Source organism: Carettochelys insculpta, chromosome 1 (genome assembly GCF_033958435.1).
Source record: "Carettochelys insculpta isolate YL-2023 chromosome 1, ASM3395843v1, whole genome shotgun sequence".
Lineage (NCBI taxonomy): Eukaryota > Metazoa > Chordata > Testudines > Carettochelyidae > Carettochelys > Carettochelys insculpta.
The window spans coordinates 316318105-316343018 of NC_134137.1; the positions used below are offsets into that span (position 1 = coordinate 316318105).

The 24914-nt window shown below is 47.2% G+C and overlaps 1 protein-coding gene across 1 annotated transcript in view; it reads left to right on the forward strand.

Moving 5' to 3' along the window:
- Positions 1-24914, forward strand: part of PPM1H (protein phosphatase, Mg2+/Mn2+ dependent 1H) — a 228018-nt gene that overhangs the window by 197402 nt on the left and 5702 nt on the right. The window contains exon 9 of the mRNA XM_075013741.1: positions 3360-3511. Coding sequence (XP_074869842.1) covers positions 3360-3511 — 152 coding nt within the window. The remainder of the gene's footprint in view (positions 1-3359; positions 3512-24914) is intronic.

Here is a 24914-nt window from a genome sequence, read left to right on the forward strand (position 1 = left end):
GAGAACCAGGCATGTGCAGATACACCCCCATTAGCTGACGGAGACATTTTTGTCCAGGATATCCCAGTCTGTGAGCAAAAGGCACAAGGACCAACGCGGGTGGAGGGGGAGTCCCCGGGTGGATGCCCCTTGCCCCTGCTGCCAGTGGAGGACCCTGCCCCTGTTATCCCCGTCCTCAATAGGCGAGATAGAGCCATAAAGCCCATAAACAGACTAACTTATGAGGCACCTGGAGTAGTTGGGGAGGATGTAATACATCTGGAACACAGACTTGTAGAAGCCATAGTGAGCTTTCTCAGGCCATTAGAGGGGAATTCATGTGGATGTTATAATCGAAACAGTGTTTTGCCGGGACGTCCAATTCTCGGCTGTGGGGAGAATGTAGGGAATGTGGCAGAAGGAATGCAGTGCTGCTGAAGGCTGGGAGGAATGAGTCTCCCAGAGGTCATCTGCATAAGAATGCAAAAGGTGTGCATGTGTGATACCTTTTCAGGCAAAGCCTAATGGGTAGCAAGTAAGGCATGAGATTTGGTCTATTGTAAACATGTAGTTGTAAAATCACAATTTAAGCTGACACTTAATGCGGGAGTTGTGAGATCTCACCAATGCTCTGGGTTGTTGTGGGGGACAGGGCAGTCGCCTTAGCTGTGTAAGACATTGATTACACAGGGCTCCCTGGTTTAAAGCATTGTGAGAAAAAAGGGTAGGGGTACTGGTTGAGCCAGCTTGCTGAGTGCCTTGGCCCTGCCTATGTCTTGGCCATATAGCTATAAGCCTGGCTTGACTAACCCTCCCCACCTGTTAAAAGATAGAGCTGGATACTAGGGTGTTTGTGAAACCCCACACTAGAGATACCAAGAGCTGAAATCACTGGGTTCTGCCTTAGGGCAGTCCTAAGCAGTGGGGTTAGGACCGGCGGACAACAGCAGGACCAGCGGGTGGCCTGTAGGAGCGGCGGTAGACGACGGCGGGCGGCCGGTAGGAGCGGCGGCGGCGGTAGACGACGGCGACCGGCGGGCGGCTGGTAGGAGCGGCGGTAGACGACGGCGGGCGGCCGGTAGGAGCGGCGGCAGATGACAGCGACTGGCAGATGGCTGGTGACAGCAAGGGGAGGCTACAGACAAGTGGACAGCTAGTATTGCCCTGGTGATGTATCTGTGGGCTTTGAGTTTGGGACTGCACTGCAGAGGGTACACCCTGTAACTGTGTGTGTGTGGAAAAGGGCCAAGAGCCCCAGCAAGAGACTGGGTTCTACTGCATATGGGGATGGTATCTGGGTAAAAGGGGTTTTGTCTCTTCTGTGCTGAGATATACTGCATCTGTAGCTGTAACCTTGGGGTAGGTTGCGGTCATTAAACAAGCCATTTCTATCTCAGACTCTGTGCTTGCGAGCGGGGGGGAGAACCGCCTTACAGGCACCCAGCACGGGGGTGAAATTGTCCCAGGCCACTGGGTGGGGACTCGAGCTGGTTGGTTGTATCCTTGATAGGAAAACCCCACAAGAGTTGAACCCGGCCCTTCTGGCAGGCATCTGGCGTTAACAGAAGGGTTACACTTATAGACTTGAATCAGGAGGTAAAGAGATGAAGAGTGTTTTTTAGATTGACTTTTTTGGGCTTGTCGCAAGTGTCCTCACTCAGCTAGAGCTTAAATAATAAGACAAGTGATACATTTTACAAATAACCCTCTCTACCTTTAGAGCAAAAGGGGAAAATAGAGAGGATTAGCACTCAGAGCAGCATGATTGTTTCTCCTGTATTGGTTACAATCCCATCAAATCACAATTACACTGAAAGGTCTAAGCATTTTATGTGCATTTCCTGCTCCTTGGTTCCTCATGAGTGTTTGCCAAGAGAATGAAATAACTCCCCATCCTCTCGCTGTGCCAGCTACGTGTCAAATTTGTGGAGCTTGGTTACCACTATTGAAGCACAAGGATAAAGCTGCATGTATGACCAGGTGCACTATTCCAAATTCTAATGACCATCATTGTTCCTTCTTCTCTACCTTGCCAGGGCTGTCACATGTATTTCAAATTACTGTCATTGTTGGGGTAATGAAAGTGCCCTGTGAGCGATTCCTGAGGATCCCAAGCTTTAGTTTAGGGAATTAAAGGGACAGGCAGTTTGACAGTTGGAATGCGGGACAGGCTGGAAGAAGACTTATATCCAACAAAAGACTTATTTGAAAAACTTTCAGTGGCCTTTGCTTGTTAACTCAGTTAACTCCCTGATTCCACAGTTTGGACAGCTCAGTCAGGGAAGGGGTTACGGGAGGCCGCTTTAAACACAGGATGTCAGACTCTTCAGCATCAGGAACCAGACTGAGAAGTCAGTTCAGTTCAAGGCTGTATGCCTGCAGTCTTAAGTAGGAAAACAATGAGCATTTTAGGACAGTGGTGGGCTACCTACGAGCTGCAAATGATTCATCAGAGTAAGGTGCTGGTGGGCCGCCAGACAGGTGTTTTACCTTGAGTCCACAGGTATGGCTGCCCACAGCTTCCATTGGCCAGGAACAGCAAACCACAGTCAATGGGATTTGTGGGTGGCTGTTCCTGCAGGTTCAAGGTAAACAAACTGTCTGGCAGCCGACCAGCTACTTACCCTGACAAATCACCATTTGCCCACCACTGTTTTAGGGAAATAGCAGAGTACAGCAGAATCTTTTTTCCACTAACATTTTATATGGGTCCTTCAAATTGGTCCCAGTCCAACCAATCACTTAAGAATATGCTCCTTTCACTTCATGGAACCACTCACATGCTTATAGTTAAGCATGTTCTTTGTTGGATCAAGGCTACAGAAAACACTAGGTAGCAAATTCTTGTACTAAGGATTTCAGAACATGTGCAATTTATTGGGCATAGTTAATGGATTCCGGGCTAATAGTGGGAAAAAAAAGTTATTAAAAATTCATCAAATAAATTATTAAATTCTAATTTGACCAGCTATACCAATGATGGAGAATAGCCAAAGTATAGAGTAGGGCTGCAAGAGGAGAAGGGAAAGGAATCAGTTTGACTGCTTTGATCACACTGTCAGCACTGCATAAATGCATTAGGGCCCCAATTCAAGAACACTCGAGTTTTTTCCTATTCAGGTTAACACTTAAGCAACATCTGGCAGTAGGGTGTGTTCTCTTCATTCAGGGCCTAAGAGAAGTTGCCAGGTCCATAGAGATTGCCCTGCTTGTGGGGACAGTGAAAGTGCTACATGTGGGGCTTACGTTAATGCCACAGCTTAAGTTGCTAACTCAAGACCAGCATCAGCAGATTTTCATGAGAATTAGAATATTTGCTCTTTTGTGCAAGTGAATGGCTCTTGGGTTTTTGTTTTTGTTTTTGTTTTTTTTGGTTTTAGGTGAGAGTCTACAATCTTCTGCAGTATGACCACGGACCAGAGGACGTGCTGATCTTAGCCACTGATGGACTGTGGGATGTATTATTAAATGAGGAAGTGGCAGAAGCTCTCACAAACTTTCTACGAAACTGTGACCCTGATGATCCCCACAGGTTTGTGCTCTTCCGTAACAATTATAGTTCCCCTGCTACGGCAAGAATGATTTTTATCATTTTTTATAATTTTTTTTCCCCAGAGAGCAATGTGAAGTTAAACAAACCCTTTCTTTTAAGTTCTTCTGTAGCTTTACAGGTAGGTATGCAGATTGAAGACGCTCAAAATGGGATTTACCAAATACGTGTTTAAAAACCAGGACTGCTGACTGTACAGGAATCAGGCCCACTGACAGGAATGAGCAAAAGGGGCAGTTGCCTCCAGGACCCTTAAACATAATTGCATCGCTGCTCTGGGTGCGTGCTGCTGTGAGGGGATAAGAGAGAGGGGCCTATTGCCACAGCCCGGATGCTGAGGGCTGGCTTTCCTTGGCCCTCCCTCTTCCAGGGCACAGAGCTGGGTCCCCTTCCCACTTTGCCCCTGGATTTGTGGTGTCTGTCACGCCACTGATGGGGTAGACAGAAGGCTGCAATATCTTGGCCTGGGTTCTTTTTTTCCCATCCCACTAAAGCTAAATTCCCCTGAGAAATTTAGCAGAAGACGTGCTACAGCACCAAACCAGTAGACAAGAGGCTTTGTTCCTAGGGAGTGCAGAAGAGCAGGTAAGTTGACCACCTTGCTCCGACAGGTTCTGAGTATCTCTTCTTCAGTGGAGTCACCTGGTGCAGGAGCCATGAAGCTATATTGGGTTTCTGAATGTGGGACTCCCATACCATTGCTCATTATGTGTTTACTTAACCGATTATATTATGCTCTTAAAACTAGAGACTCATAGCGCATGCCCAGAGTGGTGTTCCAACAGCTGGACAAATTGAGTGAGAACAAGAGGTGAAAAGTTTGGTTGTGACCCATTGCATCAATAATTGCCATTTTCTTGGCTTTTTCTCCTCTTCCTGGTCAACATTTCTCTTCACAGCATCATATTATCTAGCAATGTGGTAAATGTCCCAAACAGCTAAATGTCACTTCTTCTTCGAGTGGTCCCTGTGGGTGCTCCATGTCTGGCATTGGACTTGCTCCGGCGCTGCAGTTCGGAGACTTTTACAGCTGTGGATGGCCAGACCTCACGTGTGGCAGCATGAGGCTCCTTTCTGGCTTTTTTAGTCATGTGCACAGTGCAGCTGAATCCAGTTCCTCCAACTGTCCGTGGCTGCAGCTGGAGCTTGTGTGTTCTCTCATCAGGCGTGTTGAATAGTAGTTAAATACCTGTTAATCGTTCTTTTGTTATTCATTGTTGCTAGCGTTAGTAGTTAGTTGTTTACTTAGTGGTTTTAGTGGTTCTTTTTTTTTTAAAATGTGTTTTGTTGAGGTTAATCGTTTTATTCATGCTGGGGTCATCTGGTTTTAAGAAATGTGATATGTGCCTCAGGCTATGCCTGCCTCGGTTGGACGTTCAAGATGCCTCCACTGTTTGGGTGAGAGATACATACATACCACAAAAGCATCCCCACTGTTTAAAGCTCATGGCCAGAGCTCGAAAAGATAGGGAGGTGCACCTAAGAATGAGCATCTTAGATAAAGTGGTTCAGCCTCCTGGCCAGACAATGCCTACCTTCTAAAGCACAGGCCTCCTCTCCTGATATGGCGTCTCATTAAAAGGTGAGATCTTCACCCACTCGATCCTTGCCTGCATTATCTAGAGGCAGGATGGGCAGCACAGAGGATAGTGGCACTGCCACGACCAGCTCCCTGGAAAAGCGGCCAAAATCCAAAAAGCCTTTGGCTACACTTCCATCTGAAAAATCCAGGACAGAACAGAGACCCAACCAGGCACCCATGGTGCAGCCTACAGCACCTTCCAAAGCATTGGCACTGACAAGAGTGCTGGAACCAACAAAACTGTCGGTGCCCGTGACATGACCTTCCGCACCAGTACTCCTGGCACTGGCAGGATACTCATCAGAACCAAATGTAACATTGGTAGCACAACACCCAATACCGCTATGAAACCCTTCTCCTCTGAAACCACACAAGTCCACTTCAAAGCGACAGCACTGCTGACCTTTTCTCCTGAGTGCTCTCCATCTCCGTGTTCAATATGTTCATTGTTCCCTCAACAACCCCCCGTCCGTTCCTCCTTCTTCCCACAGGTTACCCTCACTGTTTGTAGATCAGCCTGACCAAGACTTTTGTCACTCACAACATGTATCATTGTCTCTGCCACCCTCCTCCAGATTGTCCTGTGCTATCTGCTGTCTGCACCATCACGGCAGGGACTGCCAATATACCACTAGGTACTCATCACCTGGCAGGTATTGTTACCATCGTTCACATCATCACCCTTATGACCGTCACTACTTTCATGACAACTGGTGCTGTTCCGCTAGGTCCCTAGAGCGGTCCTCTGTTGGTTGGTCCCCTAGGCATTCCACCCATTCTATGGGGACAACTGAAGCTCGGCCTACAACATCCCCACCCCATCTGAGCCAGAGGAGAGCCAGATTCCAGAACTCAAGGACAAGCCACCACAGGCTTCGCCCACAGATGTGTCATCCTCCTCCATACACGAGGCAGTGTTCCAGGTGATCTTTCACCACTTGATGATTTAAAGCAGTTCCAAAAACTGTTTAAAAGAGTAGCAGCGAGGCAGGACATTCAGGTTGCAGAGGTGCAACAATGCAGCACTGCCTTTTGAAACATCTAAGACCTGACACCTCTTCAAAGATTCAAGTAACTTTGGATGCTGTCATAACAGAGTCTGCGGATATGTCACAGACCCCAGCTTCAGCCCCATCCACCAATAAGAGGATGGATTAAAAGTATTTCGTCCCATCCAAGGGCATGGAATTTTTTTCAACCATCCTCAACCCAACTCCTTAGTCGTAGAAACGGTTCAACAGAGGGCAAAAACACCACAGTACAGAGCTTCTATATCTGATAAAGAGGCAATGAGACTAGATTTGTTCAGCAGGAGGGTTTATTCATTCTCCACTCTCCTACTCAGAATGGCTAAATATGCAGCCCGTTTGTCGAATCACAATTTCAGCCACTACACAAAATTGATTGTTAACCCGCTGAGTCAAAGAACTAACCGATACTACACTCCATCATACATGAGGGTTATGTTGCTTCTGGAACCGGGGTTCAGATTGCTTTGGGCATTGCTGATACTGTAGCGTGTTCCACGGCAACAGCAATCGTTATGAGTTGTGCATCCTGGTTACAGTCTTCAGGTGTGCCGAAAGAACTGCAAAATGAAGTTGAAGATGTGTCTTATGATAAAATTAAGCTGTTTGCTGTGACCACAGATGATGACGTCCTCCACTCAAGTAAGGACTCTCGAAGGACTTTACATACAGTGGGTATGTACACACCACCATATTGTCAAAGAGCATACCACCCCTTCCAGAGGAGAGATGATTACTCCTTCCATTGCCCATAATGTCAACAGAAGGGTTTCAATCACAATTGCAATAGGCAGAGACAATGATACCGTAAACAATCAACCTATTACCAGCTGGCCCAAACTGCAAGACAGAAGGTTTGGCGGGTTGGTTGAGGGCTGCCCAACCGTTGCTATTGTCTCACCACTCTCCACACCCATGTTCCATCACCGTCTTCACCCATTTTATGACTGCTGGGCAGAGATCACATTGGATCGTTGGGTCCTGGAAATAATTGCGTCAAGATATACCATCCCCCTCCTCTCCATTCCTCCTACCATCCCTCCCACTCCATCCTTCTTCAGGGACCCCTCTCACAAGATTGTTTTAAGGGAGGAGCTGGATCACCTCCTTTCCATAGGGACTGTGGAACAGGTACCAGAAGAGCCCAGAGGAAGAGGATTTTATTCTCATTATTTCCTGACCAGGAAGAAGAGTGGTGTGTGGAGATTGATACTAGACATACAAGCTCTGAACCAATACAGACAACTGTTCAATATGGTCACTCTCACTTCCATCATTCCTGCGTTAGACAATGGCGGTTGATTTGCAGCCCTCGACCTACAAGATGCCTATTTCACATCACCATTCAGCCTGCTCACAGATGTTTCCTCTGCTCTATGGTGGGCAATGACCACTTTCAATACAGAGTCTTACCTTTCAGTCTTTCAACTTCCACCAGAGTGTTCTCCAAGACTCTTGTGGTGGTGGTAGTGTACCTTTGCCATTGGAGCATCATATTTCCCTTATTTGGATGATTGCCTTCCAAAAGGTTGTTCACACATGGACACACATTATGATTCTTGTCACAGAGCACACCCCTTCTATCGCTTGGCCTCATCATAAATGAACAGAAGTCAGTTACTGAACCAACGCAAACTGAATTCATAGGATCTTGATTCGACTCGATCACAGCCAGGGCCTATCTGCCCCTCCAGAGTTTCCATGCCATTCAGCCCCTTATCGATGTCGTGAGCCACAGCCCGACAATTTAAATCATAGTCTTCTACAATTGTGGGTCACATGGCTGCCACCACATATGTGGTTCAGCATGCTAGGCTTCACTTTCGCTGTCTACAATCAGAATATTTATGGACAATGTTGCCACCATGGACTATACCAATCGTCAAGGAGGGGCAAGATCTCCCTCCCTTTGCACAGAAGCAGTTCACCTTTGGAATTGGTATATACACAACAATCTAATATTAGTGACTTCATACTTACCAGGGGCCAACAATACCACAGCAGACTTTTAAGCAGGCAGTTCCCACCAGACCACGAGTAGGAGCTCTGCACCAATGTTCTCCAGCTTGTTTTCCACAGGTGGGGCCGTCCCTGCATCAGCCTCTTTGCCACCTTCGAAAACAGAAAATGCCTTCATTATTGTTCTAGGGTGGAACTGGGCCCAGGCTTCCTGGAAGATGCCTTCATAATCAGTTGCAGTGGTCCTCGACTCTATACTTTCCCCCCATGCCTCTCGTACCATGGGTCCTAGAGAAGGCCAATATGGACAGAGCCAGGCTGATCCTGATAGCTCCAGCATGGGCCAGACAGCACTGTTTCCCGTTCCTAAGGTGGATGTCTCTGTATTCTCCTTACCTACTTCCCAAGTTACCAGATCTCAGTCAAAACCCCCAATCGCTGCTGCACCCCCAACCACACAATCTTCACCTCACAGTTTGGCTGATAGTTGGATCAACACCTCCTGAGCAATACTGTTCTGAACAAGTCAAACAGGTACTGATGCATAGTAGATCTATTACTCGCAATACTTACCTGTCCAAGTGGAAGAGGTTCGCAACCAGCTGCTCCTCAAAAGGCCTAGCTCCCTTGGAGGTTCCCATACACGTCATCCTTGACTACCTCCTACACCTTAAACAAATGGGATTGGCACTGGCATCTTTTAAAGGTGCACCTCGCAGCAATATCAACATTCAGGCATACCATTGATGATGAGTTGGTGTTTGCCCATCCAGTCACCAGACATTTTCTCAGAGGTCTGGCCAGCCTGTATCCTCCTCATTGACCTATTCCTCTGTCTTGGAGCCTAGAGTTGGTCCTGCAGTCTCTCTCCGAACCCCATTTGAACCTTTACCCACTACCTCCTTAAGTACCTCACTATGAAAACAGTTCCTTTTAGCTATTACATCTCAGCGAGATGGCAGTTTTGATGGCTATTCCGCCTCTTACCACCTTCAATAAGGAAGGGGTGGTACTCGGATTTCACCAGTTATTCATCCCTAGGGTCTCATCTCAATTTCAGATCAATGAGCCTATGATCCTGCCCTTGCTTTACATGAAGCGTCAGGCATCTGCTCACGAGGCAAGATTACACTCACTGGCTGTATGAAGGGCTTTGGCATTCTACATTGATAGAACCCAAGCGTTCCGTAAGATGGGCAGGTTAACAGTATCAGTTGCCAACCACTCCAAAGGAGAAGCCATATCCTCGAAAGGCTCTCCAACCTCATCACTTCTTGTATCACCACTTGCTACTCTCTGTCATATACCGTTACCTACCCAACTTAAAACCCATTCCACAAGAGCAATGGCAGCTTCCATGGCCTCCTTCAAAGCTGCATCATTAAGTGACATCTGCCAGGCAGCAACATGGTCATCACACAACACTTTCGTTAGACGCTACGCTATTCATCACCAGCTGGCAGGGAATGCTCTGCTTTCAACAGCTGTGTTTTTGGTGGCTGACAAGCAATAACTCCGGTACCTTGCTCCATGTCTTCTTTCCTGAGGGGGTTACTGCTACTCAGTCACCAGATATGGAGCACCCATAGGGTCCACTTGAAGAAGAAAGAGCAGTTACTCACCTTTGTGCAGTAACAATTGTTCTTTGAGATGTGTCTCCATGGGTGTTTCTCCCTGATCTGGAGTTTTAATCTTCTATATCTTTCAGGTTCTGGGGTAGCTTCCAGGAACTGGACTCAGCACATGACTAAAAGAGCGTGAAGGAGACTCACTCTGCAGCACGTGTGGTCCAGCTGTCCACACCTGTAAAAATCTCCGAACTGTGGCACTGGAATTTGTTAGCCTCCAGAAGTGTCCCGTATGTATACCCCAAAGCTCCATGGTGACCCTCCAAGTATGGCCTCTTCATTGTGCACTGCTGTCAGGTGTGCAGGAAGAAGGTCAAAGTAAGCCCGCGAAGTTTGGATTGAATTTGAATTTGAATTTGAACATTTGAATTGGAATTTAGCAGCCCAGCCCTGCACATAAAAAGGCATCTGTTATGGAAAAAATCCCTTTGCCCATCGCGTTGCATCACATCAGTAGCCATCACACTGCATAGGTAGCAATTATTGGTAGCTCTGTACTGCAATCATGACCACTCAGGATAGTGATCTGACTAGCACTTTTCGGGCTCACAAGAGAGCCCACCTTGGACCCACAAGGAGATTCTGGATTTCATTGCCATTTGGGGAGAACAATCGGTGGCGAAGAGGCTTTGGGTGGCCAAGATAAGCACAGCTATCCATGATGGCACACGAGAAGACTGCTCAGGGTTACTCCCAGGACACTATGCAGTGCTGGGTGAAGGTGAAAGAACTCTAGCAGGCCTATCAAAAAGTCCAGGAAGCCAACCAGCAGTCAGGGGCAGCTCCACGGATCTGATGCTAATATCAACAGCTCCATGTGCGTATGGAGAATGACTCCACCACAGAGCCCAAACTGAATTATGATACTTGTGGAGGATCTGGTATGGATTCCACATTGAGCACAGAGCAGCAGCATGGACCAGAGGAAGAGGACAATAGAGAGGAGGAAGGGAGCAATGAGCAGGGGACAGAGGAAGTTGTTCTGGATAGCCCTGAGCTCTTCACTATAGACCTGGAACTGGGCCCCTCCGCGGTGGTCACCTCCACGTCAGGACCCTCCATGGCATTCCCCTCCACACGGGTCAGCTCCACACCAGTCTCCAAGCTCTCTGGAGCAAGCGGTTTGGGTACGGCTTTATTCTGCATGCCTCAAATGGGTTCGGGGTGGGTATAGCTATAGGGTTTTGCACAGGTACAGGTTTGCTAGCTGTGCTTCTGTGCCCCTCAGAACAGCATGTTACTGTTTCTTGGGATGGAGTGCTCCTCCTTTTTGGAGATCTCCTTGAAGGCATCATCCAGGCACTCATTTTTTTTTCACGAGGATCTTGGGCAGGCCTTCCTTGTTGTGGCTTCTACAGTAACACACCTTGCCACACCAGGCAACCAGATAGCGATCTGGTGTCATGGCGCCACACAGAATTTTAGCAAATTTTCCAGGCTTTTGATCACACAGCAGGAGCAGCGGTTCTTTCTCCACATCTGTTAGTTTTAGGAGGGTAATGTCGTTGTTGGCAACCTGTGGAAATATGGGGATTTGCATCCTTTTTTTTTTTTTTTTTAACATGCTTTCTGACCCTTTATTTTGGCCTGCAGCAGCTGGTGGACGCTCCGTTCTTCGCCCCACAACATGGTTTGCAGGCTCTGGAGTGGTTCCCCCCGCATGTCCATTTCCAACCAGCATTTCTTTTCATTTTCCATGCCCCCACCCCCAACACCACATGGCTGCCGGGGTATGCTGGGCGTTTCCACTCCCATGTCCCTTACCAAGCACCCTTTGTTTTCATTTCTCAGGAACCTCCTGGTGCCATGCAGGTGATTCCTCTGCTGTGCTTTTCCTCTCCTATGTCCCTTTTCATCTAGCCTTTCTTTGGGTATTTTTTTTTCTTTACTTTATTTCTATAGTGCATTGAAGCCCCACACACAGCCGTCCATTTGTCACTGACACAGGACACACAGCCAGGACACCTGGCGGCTGCCCCTGTTTTTCAGACCTTCCCATTCCCACCAAAATAGGACAGTTGCTTATAACTTACCATGTCCAGAAAGCAATGTGCTGGAGAACTGATGGCAAGTGAGCTATTGTGAAATGCACACTTAGTCCCATCCTTAATAACCCATGTGTCCTTCAAAAATATACTTCCAGTGATAGTACACAGAAAGACCCATTCATTGCGCTTCAAAGCACATTATGTCAATTGTCTCTTAATTCTGACCTTCATTTTCCAGACTCAGTGCCCAGTGTTGCAGAAGAAAACAGGAAACGCAGGAAAGCAAAACAAGATATGATTATGCAGCACATGCAAGACACTCATGCACAGTGTAAGAACTTGACAAAGGACGCTGCTCAGTGGCGTCAGAGTCAAGTAAAATTCAATGAGAGAATGCTTGGCCTGATGCATCAACAAATGTCCAAAATGAACGAGGTTGCGGCAAAGCATACTGAGGTCATGGCAAAGCAGACCAAGGTTGCTGCAAAGCTCATAATGGCCGTTACTCAGCAGATGGAGATCCTGCACTCCCTGCTTGAGTTTCAGAGGGACTCCCAAACCAGTAAGGCATCAGGTAGTACCCACTGCACCAAGTCGCTTGAGGAGAGGGTGCCCACCTCCCGTCATTGGGGTCCCTGCACACAGGGAGAGAGGGCAAGGCTACCCTGCCTCTCCAGCCCCAAGAGCCATTGCAAAAGACTATTCAGACACTCTTGAGAAGGCTTCTTTTCCCAGCCACTTAAACATCTCCTAACCCCAAAATAAAATAATTCCTTTGAGCTCAGTGTGATTTCTTCTCCAGCAGGAGTCGAGGGGGCAGGACACAAATCAAAATGGGTGGATGTGGGGAGGGTGAGTGCCACTGAAGGCACAACTGCCCAGTGATACTCCCTTGTCTGCAGCAGATGCACAGCCGAGGGAACCTGGTGGGGGGGGAGTGTGCTGCTGAAGGCACACCTGCCCAGCCATACTCCCTTATCTGCAGCAGATGTGTGGCTGAGTGAATAGGGTGGGTGGGGGGAGAGGCAGTGAAACTCCCTTGTCCCACCAAAAAAGAGCATTCATTCATTACGGCACAGCTGATTTATTGGCATTATGGCAGAGACATACATAGGTGTCGTGTTACAGATAATTCATAAAGCTGTTTTTAAATAGTCCCTTATTGCTGAAGCCTGAGCATGGGTACTGGTGGATGGCGGTGTAGACAGCTGCAAGTAAGCCCTACCTATTGCCTCTGCTTCAGAATGCCATATAGATGGAAAATTCTCCTGCCTTGATTCATGTATGTTGTGGAAAATAACACTCGCTGTAGTAACGGTGGGGACATTAGCTTCAGAAATGTCCAAATGGGTCAATAAACATCAGAACCTCGCTTTTAAACATCCAAAAGCGCATTCCGCAATCATTTTGCACTTGCTTAATCTGTGATTAAAGTTTTCCTTGCTGGGGTCCGGAGGTCCTGTGTAGGGTTTCATCAAGCAGGGAAGCAGAGGGTAAGCAGGGTCGCCCAATATAACAATGGGCATCTCCAGGTTGCAAATCTTGATTTTTCTGATAAAAGAAAAAACTCCCATCTGGGAGCTTTCAGTACAGCCCTGAATTTCAGAATATGCGCATGTCGTGAACCCTCCCTGACCAGCCAACGTTGATGTCGGCAAAACAAACTTTGTGATCTACCAACTTCTGCTTTACCACGGAAAAGTACCTCTTTTGATTGATGTACTCCAGTGGCAGGTGACCCAGGGCCATGATGAGGATGTGCGTGCCATCTATCACCCCACTGCAGTTAGGAAAGCCCTGGGCAGCAAAGCCATCCACTGTGGCCTGTACATCTCCCAGGGTCACAGTCTTCCTGAGGAGATACTGACAGATTGCATGGGCCACCTCTGTCACCACGGACGCCACTGTAGATCTGTGCACCCTGAACTGATTTGCCGCTGATCGGTAACTGTTGGGGGTTGCAAACTTCCACAGTGCAGTTGCCACTCACTTCTGTACTGTTAAAGCCTGCCTTGCTTTGGTGTTGCCGCGCTACAGGGCGGATACCAGTGCATCAGACTTCCATAGAAGTGGGCTTAGGCATATAAAAGTTCTGCACCCACTGCTGGTCGTCCCAGGACTCCAAAACGATGTGATCCCACTGGTGTATGCTGGTCTCTCTCAAGTCCAAAAACACCGCTCAACTGTTATCAATGCAGTCATCGTAGCCACCAGATCTGCGTTCTTGGTCTGCAGTTGGCACAATTGCAGTTCCAAAACACCATCCTCATTGTCATCAGCAGAAGCAGCAACAGCAGAACTAGGAGAGACAAGTGCCATCGAGCTTTGGAATTGAAGGGCAAATTGCGTGACAGCCAGTGTGATTGCGAAATGATCTGAGCCAAGAGTTGGAGCGTTCGTGGATCCATACTTGCGCTGCAATGCTGCAGCAGGAAATGGCGCAGTCTCTAGTTCTTTTCTCGGATGGTTACGGATGCAGTGAATTATGGGATAGTGGTTGGAATTCTGGGATTCCAACATGAAACACCCACAAGCAACCGGGGCTAAGGCACTGTGGAATAGGTACCCACAATGCACTGGTCATGCTGTCAAACTTGCACAGAGCAATGGGGATGCAGAGATTTGACACGGACAAAAGGTGGGTTCAATGTCAAGAAGCTTTGTGGACACTTTATTTTAATTCATGATATCAAGATTAAGTATTCAATTTTATTGTATATTGAATTCATCTCACAGGGTAGATGCAGCCCTAGTCTCTGTGCCCTGCTACCTCCCTCTTCTGAGCCATCCCTTCTCCTGGGTTGCATTTTTCCATGTATGAAAACTCTCTGGAATGCAGCAGAAAAGAGGCTTTTTTTGAAATAACGCTTTTCTCCCCAGTTGACGCAAGGGAAATGGGGCGGGGGGGCGTAATTCAGGGATGTTTCAGTGCCCAAATGACAATCTATGGCTAAGGTAAATCCACAGACCTCTACTTACACTAGTCTGTTGATAGCAGCTGGAGTGGGAAAGAGGAAAACAAGTCTGAAAATGTTTAAGGTGTTTGTATCTGAATCATTTTCTTTTTAGGCTCAGCCGTGGACTACTGTGCAGAGAGGAAAACAGGGAAGATAACAGTAGGCAAAAGGCAATCTGGCAGCCACTTGGGTTTTTAAGTGAGAGTCATTCTGGAGTAAATTGCCAACAGTATTTTCTGACACTGACAAACATGGAATGTAAAATAGCATTTCACTGCATGTGCTGGATTGTCAGGTGAATAAATGATTAGTGTGAAGCTGCAGCTGGGACATTCTGACCTTCACAGCTTCTTGTATCACAGAGAACTGAGAGAGAATGGGCTGTTTGACTTCCCTGTGACTTATTAGTCCCTCATCTCGGGTAGGTAGGTGGATACTAGGTTTTGCTGTAAACCAGAGCTATCGCATCATAGAGTCTGCCTGAGAAAAAGGCAGAAGCAGTATATGTATATGCTGTACAGGCAACACAAAATGGTGCTTTCATTTAAAAACTCCATCCCCTCTTCTTCTGCCCTGTTCTCAAAGAGATGGGAAGGCTATTGCAGGGGCCTCAGGCACTGGTATACGTCAGTCCCTCTCCGTCTCTGCCTGTGGCACACCGTAGTTTAGGCTTCCTAGGGCTGTAATACAGTAGGGTCACAACATTTGTGAGGGTTCAGTGCTGAGAACCTTTGCAACTGTTGAATTTCACGAATATCTGGACGCACCACACAGGTGGCTACGGCACTTCACAGCAGCTTCAGGAGCACCACGCAGGCAGCTGTGGTGTATCACACCATGTGGTGGCAACAGCAGCGCCACACAGGCAGCTACAGTGCCTCATGCCGCGTGGTGGCATTGGCACCTTGTGCCATAAGCCGGCAACAGTGCCTTGCGCCGGCAACACCAGCGCTACACAGGCGGCTACGGTGTCTCACGTCGCAACACCAGTGCCGCACAGGAGGATATGGTGCCTTGCGTCACGTGGCAGCAACAGTAGTGCCACATGGGTGGTTATGGAGCCTCACACTGTGCAGCGACCACAGTGCAGGGCACAACAAGCCACTCGTGAATAATTGAATTCACTAATGTTGAATTGGCCCATGTGGTGACCTTGCTGTACTATGGCCTCATTTTGGATGTTGGCCCTGCTGTGATGGCGGCTGAGTGGCGTTTAGATGCCTGTGATATGCAGGAGGTCAGACTAGACGATCTGGTGGCCTTTTCTGGCCTTGAACTCTGACAAACACTTGCAGCTCCAGGTGTAGCTCTCTACAGTCCCCCCATTTGTTCTCTGTTAGGCACAATCACTTTCTCTTGGAAAATCTGAAGCACGGTTGTCTCTAGATGGGTAGCTAGGGCTACCTAGTAATGATACACACATCACTTAGGAGTAGAGGTTGTCTGCAAGTCTTAAAATAATCTGGATGTGACCCTGGTGGGCAAAAAGCATAGAAAACCCAAGTGGAAGTCCCTTGCTGGTAAGAAAGTATAGATATCGGAGTCTGAAGCAGTGCTCCACAGTTGACCGAGTTGTGTTGACCATCCTAGATAATTTTTCTGCAAGTTTTCTCCTCTTTTCAGGACGTGATTCTACCTGCAACAGTGCAGGAACATGCCCTGGTGGTGGGATGAAGATCTGGGCTTTATGCGTCATTCAGCTTAGGAACAAGTTTCTTGATCCTTTGTTTTCCCAATTTTTGCGTGTCTGTCATTCATATTTAAACAAGATCTCCCCACACTTATGTTACAAAATAATAAAAACCTATCACTGATTAGCAGCAGACCCAGAACTACTTTAAGCTCTGGTGAGGTATGTGGTGGAAAGACAAGGAGGAACTAGACATGAATCAGAAGCAGAGGAATCCCACAAGGTGTTAAGCAATGGCAGGGGAAGAAGGGACAGAAAATACCCGACAGAGCTTTGAGGTGATCTACTTGTTTGATAAGGAGTTGGAGAGAGTCTCCAAACAATTTTTAAAGCTTCGACTTCTTCGGATCACACTTCAAACTTGCACCTGTCCAGTCCACCTGATCAGCGCTTATGCTCCAACCCTGTATGCCACACCAGAAGTAAAAGACAAGTTCTATGACATGCTTAGTGCTGCTGTAGCGCAAATACTTGCTCGTGAACAACTGTACATCTTGGGTGACTTCAGTGCAAGAGTTGGAGCTGATTGGGCCTCATGGCCTTCCTGCTTAGGACACTTTGGTGTGGGAAAAATGAATGACAATGGACAGCGTCTCCTTGAACTGTGCACGTACCACAGTCTGCATCACAAACACATTCTTCCAAATGAAGCCACTGCACAGTGTGTCGTGGAGACACCCATGCTCGAAGCATTGGCATCAACTAGATGTGGTCAGCGCTAGGCGTAATAACCTCAAAAACGTCCTTCTGACACGCAGCTATCATAGTGGTGACTGTGGTACAGATCACTCGCTAGTTTGCTCCAAGCTCAAGCTGAGACCCAAGAAGCTGTACTGCTCTAAACCGGCTGGAAGGCCCCGCATTGACACCAGAAAGATGGCAAACTCGGAGAAAGCTGAAAAGTTCAGAGAGACCCTCCAGGAAAATCTGCGCAGCGGCCCCGGGGGCGCCGATGTGACATCCAAATGGCAACATCTGAGGGATACAGTTTACAACACGGCCTTGTCGGTGTTTTGGAAGAAGAGCTAGAAACACAAGCGACTGGTTCGAAGCTAACTCCAATGAGATGATTCCAGTCATTGAAAAGAAGCGCGCTGCACTCCTGGAGTACAAATGCTCACCAAGCCAGAGTACCCAGCAAGCACTTAGAGTGGCCAGAAGAACAGTAGAGCAGACAGCCAGGCGCTGTGCCAACAACCACTGGTTCCAGCTATGCAGCAGCATCCAGACCTGTGCTGACTTTGGTAATCTCAGAGGAATGTACGAGGGTATGAAGAAGGCATTAGGACCCACCCAGAACAAGATGGCACCTCTGAAACCCAAATCTGGTGAAGTCATCGCTGACAAAGCCAAACAGATGGAGCGCTGGGTTGAGCACTACTCCGAGCTGTACTCACACAAGAACGTTTGTGGTTGACACAGCCCTTGATGCTGTCGAGCTCCTACCAGTAATGGACGAACTGGATCAGGAACCGACTGTGGATGAACTGAAGAGAGCCATCGACAGCATTGCAGCAGGAAAGGCCCCTGGCCAGGATGGTATACCACCAGAGGTAATCAAGTGTGCCGCGGACACAGTCCTGGAACCCCTATGTGAGCTACTGTGCCTGTGCTGGAAAGAGGGTGAGGTTCCACAGGATATGCGCGACGCTAACATTGTAACGTTGTATAAGAACAAAGGAGACAGAAGCGACTGCAACAACTACCGTGGAATCTCCCTCCTAAGCGTCACTGGTTAACTGTTTGCTCGCATCATCCTTGGCAGACTCCAGAAGATTGCTGAGAGGGTGTACCCCGAATTGCAGTGCGGATTCCACGCAGAGAGGTCTACCGTTGACATGATCTTCTCTCTAAGGCAACTGCAGGAGAAGTGCAGGGAGCAGAGGAAGCCACTCTACATAGCCTTCATCGACCTGACCAAGTCCTTTGACTTGGTCAGCAGGGATGGTCTGTTCAAACTGCTCCACAAGATAGGCTGTCCTCCACAGTTACTCAAGATGATCCAGTCGTTCCACGAAGACATGAGAGGAACCATCCAATATGACGGCGCATTATCGGATGCTTTCAGAATCAGGTTCGGCGTCAAACAAGGATGCGTGCTTGCTCTGACATTGTTTGGGATCTTCTTCGCGCTCCTCCTGAAGCACGCCTTTGGATCTTCAACAGGGGGCATCTTGCTGCACACAAGATCTGATGGGCAACTGTTTAATCTTGCAAGGCTGAAGGCTAAGTCTAAGGTGCGGGAAGTCCTCATCAGAGACGTGCTGTTCGCAGACGATGCTGCTGTAGTGTCTCACACAGAAGACCAGCTTCAAAAACTGCTGGATCAGTTCTCCAAAGCGTGCAAGGACTTTGGGCTTACCATCAGCGTAAAGAAGACAAACATACTTGGTCAGGATGTTGCTGAATCCCCATCAATCAGCATTGACAACTATACATTAGAGGTCGTCCACGAGTTCGTTTACCTCGGGTCCACCATCACTGACACCTTGTCGTTGGACACTGAGCTAAATAGGAGGATTGGAAAAGCGGCCACAACTCTGTCCAGACTCAGCAAGAGAGTGTGGAATAACAACAAGCGGTACACTCACACCAAAATGCAAGTCTACAGAGCCTGCATCCTCAGCACCCTCCGTTATGGCAGTGAGACTTGGACCCTGTATGCCCGCCAGGAAAAGAGGCTGAATGTCTTCCACTTGCGCTGCCTCAGGCACATCCTTGGAATATCATGGAAGGACAGAGTGACCAACACCGCCGTCCTCGAGCAAGCTGGAATCCCAGCCATGCACACCCTCTTCAGGCAGCGTCGGCTCCACTGGCTTGGCCACGTCCACAGGATGAATGATGGAAGGATTCCAAAAGACATCCTGTATGGTGAGCTAGCCTCTGGCAAAAGACCTCCCGGACGCCCCCAGTTGCACTACAAAGATGTCTGCAAGAGAGACCTCGGAGAGGTAGACATCGAGCTGGACAACTGGGAAGAACTAGCAGATGGAGGCAGGGGTTACACAAGGGCCTTCAGAAGGGCAAGATGAGGATCAGACAGCTAGCAGAGGAGAAGCGAGCGCATGGAAAGCACACTAAGGACTTGCCAGACACCCACCACATCTGCAAGAGATGCAGCAAGGACTGTCACTCACCTTCATAGTCACAGTAGACGCCGTAAATGAAGTCCTCAGTTGAAACTATAAAGGGTGCGATCCATAGTCTATGCAGACTAAAAGATGCCTACTACTATCCAGGTATTTCAGTTTAACTGAGATCACCCATATAACACCTGTTGTGAACAAATGTAGCTACGTGATTAACCCTTGGAGGACTCTCTGTGTTATGGGGGGGCAGGAGTCAGGTAGAGGAAGAGGAATTCTTTTGAACAAAGAACAATTGCAGTCTGAGGGATCTTTGTGTGTAGGATGCGGATGAGACAGACAGAAATGATTGATCCTAAGCAGCTGGAATTAATCCAGTAAATCTCCTGGCCACATCATAACCAGGGCATGGATATGTAAGTAGAAAGGAAATGTTTAATTTTAGATGTGATCAAGTTATTTTTATTGGGACTTTTTGTGTAGTTTTTCTAGTTAATGGTTGATTCTTTCTCCTGTACTCTGCAACTTCTAAACTGAATCGGAGGGAAGTAATTCTCTGTGCTGCAACTGGATTTTTTTGAGTTTTTATTACATCTAGCAACTAAGTATGTTTAGTTTTTTGGTATTTTTCCATCTCTCGTTTTGTGAATAAATTACTTTTTAAGGCAGTGATTTGATTCCTGTGTCCTAGAGCAGAAGTGCACAAAGTAGGGTGTGGTGTGAAATTGTGTAGGGGCGGGGGGCACAGCATGATCAACTTCCCTCTCTCCCCATCCACCCCGTGACTTCTGCTGCCTCCACTGCCTTCCCTCCCTCCCCCTGCAGCCTCCATTGTTGCTGAAGGAGAGCAATAACCAATCTGACAGGCCCCCTGCCCACCGTGGCACCCTCTGGGCCAATCAGAATGTCTGGTGGTATCTCCATGAAGCCCTGAGCCAGGTGATGGGGGCAGCCTGCAAGCTCCCAGCTGGGTAAGGCAGCCAGTCTGGTCCCCATAGCCTGCTGACACCCAGGACACCTTCCCCCACCCCACCCCCATCCTGAGATGCTGGTGTGGGGCAAGTGCTGCTGCTGGGTGGGAATGCACCATCCTGCCTGCACATGGCACAGCCTGGGTTCCCCATCTCCCCACTCTACAGCAGTGCCAAGTTCCATGGATAGTAGAGCAGCAAGAGCAACACCTACAAGGCTGAGGTGGTAATGCAGTTGAGCCCCTGGAGTCCCTCTGCACATTGCCTGAGAGCCCTTTCCCCCTGCAAGCTACCTTCCTTGTGGCCCTCCCCCTTTGGGGCAAGCCTTGATTCCTCTACATGTCCTCCTGGGGTTCTCTACCTGAATGTCCCCCCCTCCTTTGGGACACCCCTCGGAGCTCCCCCAGCACTCACTTGCTGATTGTCCCCCATGTACCCTCTCCTGTGGTCCCCCCTCAAGTTGGGGGAGTCCTGCTAATTCAGGGATGAAAACTAGGGCCCCAATATAAAAAGTCTGCTCACCCCTGTCCTCGAGAAGGGTCTGTGAATATGCATGCCTTAGACTGAATGGTCAGCTATCAGACTTCAGCTTAATTTCTTCCTCTTTGTTTTCAAGCTCTCTTAAGGGAGGGTTAAGAGCTTGGGGTTACCCCCCAGGCAGACATCTCAAGTGTGTCTTCCTAGGCTCTAAAGAGGGGTTTTCTTACTTGGGTGGTGGAATCTGTGACCTTAGGGAGCTTGTTTGAAGCCGAGCCTATAGAAGCAAGGTGTTTTTTAAGGTTTTTGTGGGTCCCACTTTCTGCGCTCAGTGTCAGTGTGCGCGGGGGGGGGGGGGGCAGCCCTGATGACATCTAAGGTCAGTTTTTAAATATCTGAGTTGATGACTCCAGCAAAACTATCCCAGGACATACATGTACCCGGGGTCATGAATAGCTTATTGTAATGTAACAGTGGAGAGGAAGCATGGTCCGGAGAGTAAGTTACAGGACTGAGATCATATTTAATTTCTGGCTCTGCCATAGACTTCTTGTGAGAGCTCAGACAAGCTGCTTCATCTGTGTTCTTTGTTCCCCATATGTAAAATGGAGAGAATTCTCCATTCCTCCTTTGCTGTCTGCTTTATCTGTTCCAATTTCAGTGGATTCTGGGGAGAGACCATCTCCTGCTATATGAGCATACAGCAACTAAAATAACAAGGTCTTGACCTCTGTGGGGACTTGCTACCATGGTACAAATAAGTAGATGGTGCCTATCTATCTAGCAGCTAACTATTTACCAGGTATAACCTCGCAGTCATTCACAAGTCTGTAACTTTATTTTTTTATCATCATAGCACTTAGGGCTCCGACTCATAGATGAGCTCCCCATTGTGTAGGTGCTGTACAAAATCAGAACAAAAAAGGTGACAGTCCCTATCTCAAAGGGTTTACTCTGTAAACATAAGACCAGCTACCACAGATGGATACAGATGGGAATACAAGTAAACCATGCAACCATATTGGTCTGCATGGTGGGCACTAGTCTGTTCATGCCAACAGCCTAATGGTTGTCAGCCTTTCTGTAGCTATTCTGGTAAAGGAGAGGTTTGAGGTGAAATTGGAAGGCGGTAATGAGGTAACTTTGCGGCACATTTCTTGCACTAAGAATGACGGTTCTTTTGAGATGTCACCAGTGAGTTAGCTGATATAATTGGGAAGGGTGGTTATACAGTGTACAAAAGATTAGGGATCCTAAGAGAAAAAGCAGATTTTCTAGGTCTGATTCTGATCTATCTAACACTGGTGTAATGCCATTCAATTTAATGAGTTTACTTCTGATTTATTCCAGTGTAATGCACACCAGATTCAGGCCTTTCTCTATTTAATTCTCAGAATGGCCACATTTATTGCTGTTTGGCTTGGAGGGTTATGAATGGACATCTGAAGTGAATGTTAATTTGTTCTTTTAAGTAATTTTGTGCCAGATCATTCAGGGACTTATAAATAGTAGTGGCAATGCATTTTGCATGCCAGCTTACAAGAGATAATTAGAACAGTCTTTTATATGGCTTACAATGATATTTATGAAAATTACCTTGCAGAATTGCTCTTGCTGCTTGGTTATAAAGAATATTTAAAGGGTTTAAAGTACTGTGTGAAAGATTTTACCTAATTACCTCACAGTAGTCCAAATGAGGTATAGCTAATGGATTTGTGATTCTATAGCACTGCTGACTATGAAACAATGTCCTATTCTTTGGAGGAGTCAGTTAAGGAGAAAAATTTTACGTATTGATCACTTTACAAATATGTTTAAAATAATGTCCAGCAAAATTCCAAGTCATATGGTAAGTTTAATAACACAGTCATGGTAAATTCATCAACTTGAATATTTGAATGACTGGGATTGTGGAAATGACCCATGGGAGAAGTTGTGTGGATCCTGTGATACCTTCCACACTGTTACAAGAACCTCTATATCGGGATAGATCAGTGGTCCATCTAGCCCAGTTTCCAACAGTAACTAATAACAGAAGCTCTAGAGAAAGATGCAGAAACACTAGAATAGGCAGTTATGGAATCATGTGTCCTCAAGAACTGTTTCCAACACCTATTAATTAGAAGCTGGTTTATGCCCCAGTGCATGACAGTTGACGACATCCATTTAAAAAAAACCCTTGTGGATTTTATTAGTTTGTTAATCCATAATAGTGGAACTCTGGATGACTGTTATACAGAAGTCTATTTATTACCTGCATAATTCCTTGTTGTATCCTAAAGATGGGGCCAAATGGCAAATACCTATTCGTGCTCTTCCTAAAATGAAGCAGGATTCTGATTCTCATTCATCCCATTACAGAAGTGGAGTCTACTATAAATTTCAGATCCAAGCGTTCCTGTGTATCAGGTATATTTTGATTTAAGGTTTTCATTCTGTCTTCTCTCTAAAACCTGTGGCAGTGCAATCACATGGTAAGTGCTCTTGGCTCAGGAGACAAACTGCAGGAGTTTTGCATTCTCATGTGGTCCCTGCCACATTGTGGTCATTGTCTCAAATTTCTTCCAAGATGTGTGTCTTAATCGGAAGGCTTTTTTTTTTCTTTTCTTTTTAATTTATTCCAAGGGTTCATTAGTGTACTAGCACAATCTCTTAATCCTGATCCCATCGTGATATATGCCACTGGGCTCTAACAGAGGCACCTCCTGTAGGTAAATAAACCCACTGGTATTCTCCTGTCCTCTGACTTGCCGCAAAAGTGAAATTACACAACTGTGCTACTCATTTTAAACACTATGGTGGAAAGCCCTTACGAGGCAAAAAGGAAGGAAAACAGAAGCTGCAGAGGACGGTGTGAGATGTATAACTCCATTTCATGATTATTTGTTTATAGCTGATGCTTTGCATCTCCCCAAAGCAGATAAGATCTTTGCCCCAAGACCTTAAACAGCGAAACCCGAAGAGTTAGGGAGGGTTGATGGCTTTGTGGATTCCCAGTGACAGTTAACCAGTAACAAGATGAAGTAAAGAAAGTCGGGGGACTAATATTGATCCACAATGAACATCCTAGCTGACTAATTTCTTGTAGGTTGCTGTGGCAGAAACAGGCCTTAAAAGGAAGCATGAATGATGAGTGGAAGGTGGCCTGCCAGACCAAGTCAGAAAGTGCAGTCATTCCTAGGGACTGGTAGAAAAGAGTAATGAAGGCGATGATGGTGTATTGGTCTCATGCTGTTTCCTCATGAAAGACTGTTAAAGTTTAGGCATCGCGGCTTTGCTTCCTGATTGCTATTTGAGAAATCTTTCCTTCTTACCTGTCCTCCTGTTTGTCCCCATGTCTGCTCTCTTTCAGTCACCAAGTGGGTAGGTAAGAAGTTCTGGGAAGTCACTCTGCCTTCTTTCCATGTAGGAGTCTGGGAAGCTACTCAAGTGGCCACAGAGTCTACCAGGAGTGTATTTCTCCCCCAGCAGCCAGTTCTCTTTGCATTACTCCTCTGATCAACACTGAAAGCTTCCTCAAGAGGGAAAAATATACTCTCAAGTCACCAAAGTTGCTTTCCGCTCTTCCTCAGGAAGAAGTGGACACTCCTTCCACAGTCTTCTACTGCTGTCTTGACAGTTGAATCCCACAGTTCACATTAGTAGATAATGCATTCAGTAAGACTGCTGCTGCTATGCAGCTTCACGTGCCGGAAGTTCACCCCATCTTTTCTGGTGCCCAGCTGACAAGTAGTGTACTAATTCAACTCTAAACAGACAGATGAATGTGTTACCTCTCTGCTGTCTTTACCTACCTCTTTTCTGAGCTTCAACACCCTAGTTTTCTTCTGTGTATCATATTCTGTCTGTGTGAGAATCACTGGCTTATTGAAAGCTTTTGTACTCTTGTCTTTCCAGGACACCAATTTAAACAGGAAAGCCCTTCAGCTTTTATACAAGAGCTTAAAAGCAATACTGACTCCTTTTGTGTTCTTGAGTTGTAAGAAGCCCCCTTGTGAAATAGGACTAGGTGAAAA